We start from the raw sequence: 7,677 nt of genomic DNA, 5'->3' as shown, positions 1-7,677 counted from the left end.
AATGCACACGTCCCCGATGCTGATGGTTTCGCAGGCGTGCCAGCGGTTTGTGTTGCCGTTCTAAGTTGGAGCAGGTATTCGCGATACCACCGGACCTGCAAGGCCTTGGAATATGATGTACGGTGCGCGTGCGTATCCCGTAGGCTCTTCGCCGTCGCCGCAGGCTCAGGCCCCAGTCTATCGGTGGGTATCAGAGAGGCAATCGCTGCTCGTGGAGCCCCGTCACGGAGAAACATTGCTGGCGTCAATGCCACTGGAACCTCGGGGTCCGTGGCGACGTAGGTGAGCGGTCGCTCGTTGATCGTCGTTGCCAGCTCACTCAGCACAGTTCGAAACTCTTCGTAGTTGAGCAGACTCTTCCCCAAGGTGCGGTACAAGGCCGCCTTGACCGTCCCGACAAGGCGCTCGTAGAATCCAGCGTGCCAGCTGGCACGCGGACACAGAAAGTGCCAATCCAGCTTCCTGCCGGCGAGAAGCTCCTTCACCTTCGGGTCCCTCACCGAGTTAAACAGCCGTTTTATGTCTGTAGCGGCCTTGACGAAGGACCGTCCGTTATCGGATACGAACATGGAGCAAGCCGGATAGCTACTCAGGAACCGTCGAAGAGCCAAGTGCGTCTGAGGCGTCGACATTGAAGGCACAAGTTCCAGGTGAACAGCACGGATTGATGTACAGGCAAACAACGCCACGTACGACTTGAAATTTCCCTCTCGGCTACGCGTCAGGAAAGGTCCACAAAAGTCGACCCCCGTAGTTGCGAAAGGCGTCGTGAGTTCGCTTCGATAGTCCGGCAGCGGAGCCTCGATCTGCGCAGCATGAGCACCCTGTCGCTTCCTGCAAACCACGCACTTGGCCAGCATAGATTTGATGACCTGCCGGGCCCGAGTGATTAGGAAACGTCGTCGAATATGATTAAGAACAGTCGACACTCCGAAGTGAGCATTTATGCGATGTACCTCCAGAATCATCAGTCGAGCAATCCGAGATTCACCCGCCACCACAACTGGGTTTCTCTCGTCGTAGTTCAGATGTGGTGCTTGACTCAGCCGCGTCTTCACCCTCAGGAGCCCATCTCCGTCAATGAAGAGACAATACGCAGCGAGTTTCGAACTGGATGGGACTCGCTCCTGAGATTTTGTCGCGTTCACCTCTGCCGAGAAGTGCTCCCGTTGAGTCCACCGTAGAAGCAATATCTCAGCCTCCGATGTCAGCCGCGTTCCGGCGGGAACCGGTCGCCTTCGAACGAGGTTCAGAAACTTGAGAACGTTCGCGACAACTCGCCTCGCCTTCCCGAATGTACTGAAACGGTCCCAGTCGACGAGGGGCGCGCTTTCCACCACAGCGCCAACAAACTGGCGGCGTTCGACGGATGGGGTTCCGGCAATCTCAGCCGCGGCTCTAGGCTGAGAGGTTGGTCGCTCCTCACGTGGCAGACGGATCCAAGCAGGTCCGGATGTCCACTCAGCAGACCCGACGAGAGCTCCAGCCGAGATTCCACGTGTGGCTAGGTCTGCGACATTGTGCTCGCCGGGCACGAAATGCCATTGTTCACTTCTCGACTGTCTCTGGATCTCGCCCACTCGATTCGACACGAACGTCTTCCACCTCCCTGGGTTAGCTGCTGTAGCCCAGTAGTATGTTATCATGGAGTCCGTGTAGAATGTCACCTCGTCGAATTTAACCGCCATACGTTCAGTCAGGAACGCCTTGAGTCGAACGCTCATGAGCGCTGCTAATAGCTCAAGCCGCGGGAGGGAGTGCGAGGCTGTCGGCTTCCTAGGAGCGAGCTTCGACTTGCTCATCACCAACGCCGTATCCGAGTGTCCATCAGCGTACCGATATTCGATGTATGCTACGCTGGCGTACGCTGCCTGCGAAGCGTCGCCGAATATGTGGAGGTGATAAGAAGAGGGTTTTCCGCCTGAAGCGTTATATCGGCGCGGTAGATCGAATTCATTCAGCGTCCTGAGCTCCCTTGTCCACTCGATGAGCTCAGCTCGCAAGTCTTCTCCGACGGTCTGGTTCCACTGCAAGTCCTCGCACCACAACTTCTGGACGATCCTCTTCCCTCGAAGTGTGTAGGGTGTCAGCAGGCCGAGGGGATCGTAGATGGAGGCAACCAAGCTTAGAACTATGCGCTTGGTCAACGTTCTCTGAGATCCCGCACGGTCCTCGAGCGGTGATAGACAGAAGCGAAGCCTGTCCTTTGCGGGCAGCCAGGAGACACCCAACACCTTGAAGACGTTACTTGCAGGCGCCGGCACCTTCAGCGATGGAAGCGCGTCGCGATTGACGTGTCGCATGACCTCGCTGGAGTTTGTTTTCCATTTAGCGAGTGACATGCCAGCTTGAGAAAGAGTTGCCCGCAGGCGGTCCGTGAACTCGATAGCCTCATTGGAATTCTCGAAGCTTCTGACGAAGTCGTCAGCGTAGAATGATTCGCTGAGGTCTTTCGCCTCGGCTGGGCTGGTCCTCCTGAAATGCTCCCTGAGGGTTGCCGCAAGAAGGAATCCACTCGGCGCCGCCCCCCAGGTGACCTTGCGCATTCGGTAGCATTTGACTGCCTCTTCACGTGGGGGTCTCCAGAGGAAACGGAAAAAATCGCTGTCTGATTTGGTAACAGCGATCCTCATATACGCACGAGCGATATCCGAGCAGACCGCAATCGGGTGCAAACGAAAATTTAGGAGTAGGGTGACCAGGTCAGCATTCAAATTCGGCCCAGGCAGGAGATGGTCGTTCAACGATGACGCTCCTTTTGCCTTTGCCGAGCAGTCGAACACCACCCTCCATTTTTCATCAGCGTCAGATGTTGACACAACAGCGTGGTGTGCCATGTAGTAGGTTCCGTCGCACTGGTCTGAATCGCTCGGTCCGGAAAAGTCAATCTCTTCGGCGTGTCCCTCGTCTACGAACTTCATGATCTCGTGGTGGTATCTCTCGTACTTCGCTTGGTCTCTTCGGAGCTGATCAATCTTCCTCTCAAGACGTCCGAGAGCCGTCGACATGTTGTTAGAGAGACCCGCGATGGTGTCCCTCTTCGGGAGAGTGACGACGTATTGGCGGCCGTCATGTTCCAGATTATCGTGGAATTGCTTGAGCGCCTCTGCTTCATCAGACGATAAGGACCTCAATGACGCCTCCCCGGATTCTCCAACCGTATCTTGCGCCCACAGTCTCTCCAAATCCTTGGCCGGCTGTGACATGGTCGCCGTGCAGCAGACCAGATGTATCGCGGCAACCCCGGCCGACGCCTTCGCGGAATCTGATGTTACCGGTCCTCCAATAACCCAACCAAACCGGGTCTCGAAGGCACTCAGATTTCCAACAACGCTTTCCGAGCGTGAGCCAATCGACATGATCTTATATAGCTGGTCCAGGCCAACCAGGATGTCTGGAGCCGGAGACGCCTGCTCCTCAACAATTGACGGATCCGCCAGAGGATGGCTTTCGCCAAATCTCCTGATGGCTTCAGCAGCACGCCGAGCTCCCTGATCCGAAGGATGCACCCCGAACTCGTACTCGTAAGCAAGCAACTCAACATTGTAGTCGCCAGCGAGGTTTGCCAAACGAATCCGGTATCGCGATGTGGTGAAGGTATGCTGGGCCGCGAACCCGTGCACGTTTAAACTCGCCCGATGAACCGGTCTCTCTGTCCTGAGAAGTCCACGGGTAGATGGCGAGATGAAGGTTAAACTACTGCCGTGGTCCAAGAAAACCCTCACCGGAATCCTCAGTCCACCGTTCACTATGTAGGCAGACGTCGTGAGAAGGAGAGTGTCTCCACCGAGAGCGGCTCCGCACGTCGTTCCCCTCACGGGTTCCCCAGATGCACCCTTCTCTTGGCCCTGAACCTCACCATCGTGCATGGACGTATAATGCTCGCGGGAGCGGCATACCGAGCACGGCGCGCGAGGACCTCGACACTGTCCCGGGTTTTCATGCTCAAAACGGAAGCATCTGTGGCACCGCTTCTGCTGCGTGAGCGTGTCTCGTCGCTGGTCGATGGGGAGCCCTGCCTTGCACCGAGAAGTATTGTGCTCCGTGGTTTTGCAGAATAAGCACGCCCGGACGAACCTCGTAGCTGCTCCACTCTGAGAAACACCTCCGACGGTTGCGCTGAAGTGCTTTCGGCGATCAAGATGCTTTCCCCTTCGGCTTTCATTTTCCTCACGTGTACCGGCACCCGTTGTGGCGGTATCAAGGAATCCGACATCCTCACGATCGATCACGTAGCGGCGTAAGAATTCGAATAATTGCTCAATCTCTTCCACTGCGCCATTGGAATCACTGTCGCCACTTAGACTGTTATTGTTTTGACTCCGGAGCGATGATCTTGATGTACTTCCACCTTCCGAATTAGGGCGAGGGCAGAGAAACGCTTCTCCAAACGGCAGCTCTCTTTGAATCGTTGGCGCAATTCAGGCGTATGGCCGACTCGAGAGATGATTTCAGGGAGAGCGCGAGTTGGCTGAGCGGTACGCCATGGGACTCAAGCGTAAGCACATGAGCCTGCACTTTCGTCAGAAGTCTTCGCAGGGCCTTTGTGTCATCAAGCCGGTGAACTCGGGGGAGACCCCTGAGCTCTGCGAGAAGTCTCTGTTTCTCCGTCTCGACTCTTGCGTAGTTGTCTTCGAGCATACGGATCGCTACGTCGTAATTCGCATCGGTTAATTCGAGGGAGCTGATTAGTCGCTTCGGCTCGTCGCTGAGGAATTTTCTCAAGACCATGAGGCGCTCCATTGGACTGGAGGATGGCCTTTGCTTCACGAAGCATTGAAACTGAACGATGAACTGTCTAAACTTGAGTCGATCTCCATTGAATGTTTCCGGAGAAATGTCGAGCGCCTTCGGGCGCGCTAGAACAACCTGCGGAGCTCTCTCGGCCGCCCGGCTCGTCTCTCCATGGCCATCCTGCTCCAGCGCGTGGGTTTCATGCGCCGTAGACGCATTTGGGGTTGAATGTGCAGATGGAGATCTGTTTCGGCTCAAAGCCGCAGTGAGCTCGGCTATTACTTGGCGCGCTGGCTGATTCAAGTCCTCAACTTCGTCGATATCTCTCAGTCGCTGTTCCTCCTCGATCTCGTCATGGGCGAAGATGAGTTGGTCATAAGCCTCGATCTTCTCGAAGGCCTCTTTGAGCTGGATGAGGATCGGTTCGAGCTCCTCCTGCTTGGCTTCAATCGGGTGCTCTGCTCTGACTGCATTGACTTGGTCAATCATCGCAGAAACCCGATTTCTGCATTTCGTGCGGAGGGATCTGATCACCGCCGGAGTCATGGGCTTCGACGGTTTCGGTATTGCAGAGGGCTTCGTCATCGTCACCCGGCGCTTGAACACGGAGCGGAATACTCTCCGGCGAAAGCAATGCCTTTATGATCCTGGTCACGGCACCAGTGTGAAGTATAGTTCGGATCGGGGTTGGCTGCTTGCCTTCGGGCTGGGATTCCCTATGTTTTCACTGACAAAACGCTAGATCTTCAAGACACCGGCATTTCGACTTGACGTCATACACTGAACACAATTTATTCTCGTCTGCATGTTATGAACAGAGAGGTTCGCTCTCTTATCCCGCGTACTTTTAAATTATTGGAAAACTCGCTTTTTCCCGATCGCCGGGGGACTGATATGAACATCACGATTATTACGAGGTATTTGACATGCTCTGTGAGCTAACACTCACTGGGATCCTCTCGGATTCCTAACAGGGTACTCGGGTGGGGAAGGCTGGCACTGGTTACTGGTGGAACGATGGAAGGAATCTCTCCCGTCAAAACCGGTTGAGATTCTCACGTATGAGATGTGCAAGAGATCTCCCTCGAACCCTGACAACAGGAATGTCAGCACCCCGCGCGCGATCAAAAAAGAGAACACCACGCGGCGAAGTCGTTTGAGGAGCAAGCGGCCTTCTGCACCTCCGTGAGTTCAGCAGCGACGGTACTTCTCACGCTCCGGGGAATGATGGATAAGCACTTCGATCTTCCCCGGGAGGAGAGGATGGTCTCGACGACCGAGGATGAGGAATCAGGCGAACCGACATTGCCCGGTGAAGGAGTGGGTGCAGCGGCGGGACTAGGGGGAGTTGAGGCGGCAATCGAAGGGTTAACGTTCGGGTGACCCGAATGTGCTCGATTTTCAGGGTGTTTGCGAGATGAGTGGATCTTGAGACCCGTAGCCGATTTGGCTTCGAAATGGAAAAGTGAGCAACGTAGCGATGGAAGAGATGAAGCGGATGGATGGGTAGTTTGAGTGCCAGATGAACCAGGGGAGGTCGGTGTTGGAACGGGGTCACTGTTCGGCCCCCGGATGGAGGTTAGTTCCGCCAGGGTTCTCGCCTCTTCCGAGAGCGCCAATGTGGAAAGGAGAGCTCGACGGGTCGAGTTGAGTGAACCAAGTTGATTTGGACCGGCGTGTCCGGTTTCACGGCGCGGACACTCTTAAGGAACAATCCGCCAGACGGGTATCCAGTGACGACTAGTTCGTCGGTACTGTCTCTGCCAACCTCGACGCCTCGTCTGTTGATGGACGTGCTGAAACCATTCTCTGCAGCGACCTTCACGGGTAAGAGGTTGACGCTTGTATCAGGAACGAAGAGAACATTTTTCAAAATGACCTCCGTGGGCCGACCGGCGCTCTTCGTCGGCATTCGGATGTTTCCTTCACCGGAGGCAAACATTTTCGCATCTTTCGTGCCGAGGGAGATCTTCTCCGGCATCGTGAACGGCCGATATGATTCGAACAGACTTCGGTCAGCCGTGCTGTGCCTGGAAGCCCCACTGTCGCAGAACCATTTCTTTGAGACTTGAATCCCTACGGCAGCCTCCAGCGACGTGACTGTTGCGTACTTCAATGAGAACAATCCTTTACTTGGTTTGTGGACTGGGTCACTGGGCAACTTTTGTCAAGATTGACCTGGTCTGCTCCTAGAGCTCGCTTGTGCGGTTAGCCGGGGACGGTTAGTTCCTATCTCAGCGAAGCCTTCCGGTTGAGTGAGGTCACGCGCCCCAATCGGCACGTCTCGACGTGCACACGATGTTTGCGGGAGAGACGCGCCGACCGACGCGCGACGCATTGCCAGCTCCATGAGTGACCCAAGCCCATTCTCTTCATTATATTCCATGATCGATTGTATGAATGATTGCCTCAAAGGCTCACAGAGGTATCACTTTCGGATTACTGAACTACTCTAAATTATGGAGACCGACTGTGCGGCTGACGTCATTGACTATTGACAGTAGGGTCGACGGAACGCCGCCTGGCGGCCTCCTCTGTAACTAGCGCATACACTGAAGGTGTCTGCGACAGTGACAATGGAGGACGCGGCCTCACGCTTGTTTTGAGTGTCTTACATACACGGGTAGGTGTCCCCCGTCGATCTGATCGTTCCCGTCGAGAGCAGGGACGACTGCGGAAAAGACATTCCCGGCTCTCAGTTGATAACTCCAATCGGGAGCCCACGTCCTCGGGCCTTCCACGCTCCTATCACCCAATCCGACCGACGCGGATCCTCTATCAATCTCCTCTCCTGCCGTGCCTGATGGCCCACACTCACGCAATTAACGCAGTCCTCTCGAGAACAACCAGCCTGCTAGAATATCCCCGGGCCAGAATAATCATTTTCGCGATTCTCATGGACCTACTCGACCGCGTCGAACACTCGGAATGGCTCGTGATTAC

At 55.4% G+C, this 7,677-nt stretch overlaps 1 protein-coding gene across 1 annotated transcript; it reads right to left on the bottom strand.

Annotated features, from left to right (window-relative positions):
- Nucleotides 1-260: 260 nt before the first annotated feature.
- Nucleotides 261-3,869, bottom strand: LOC100900877 (uncharacterized; the record flags this gene model as incomplete). The annotated part of the gene is made up of 1 exon (XM_003742326.1): nt 261-3,869. A coding segment is annotated over exon 1 (3,609 nt), but the record flags the coding sequence as incomplete, so codon positions are not given.
- Nucleotides 3,870-7,677: the final 3,808 nt, after the last annotated feature.

This window comes from Galendromus occidentalis, unplaced genomic scaffold (assembly GCF_000255335.2).
Source record: "Galendromus occidentalis unplaced genomic scaffold, Mocc_1.1 scf7180000077373, whole genome shotgun sequence".
Classification (NCBI taxonomy): domain Eukaryota; kingdom Metazoa; phylum Arthropoda; class Arachnida; order Mesostigmata; family Phytoseiidae; genus Galendromus; species Galendromus occidentalis.
The sequence above is the reverse complement of the archived record's forward strand: the minus strand, read 5'-3'. Positions and strand labels throughout refer to the sequence as shown.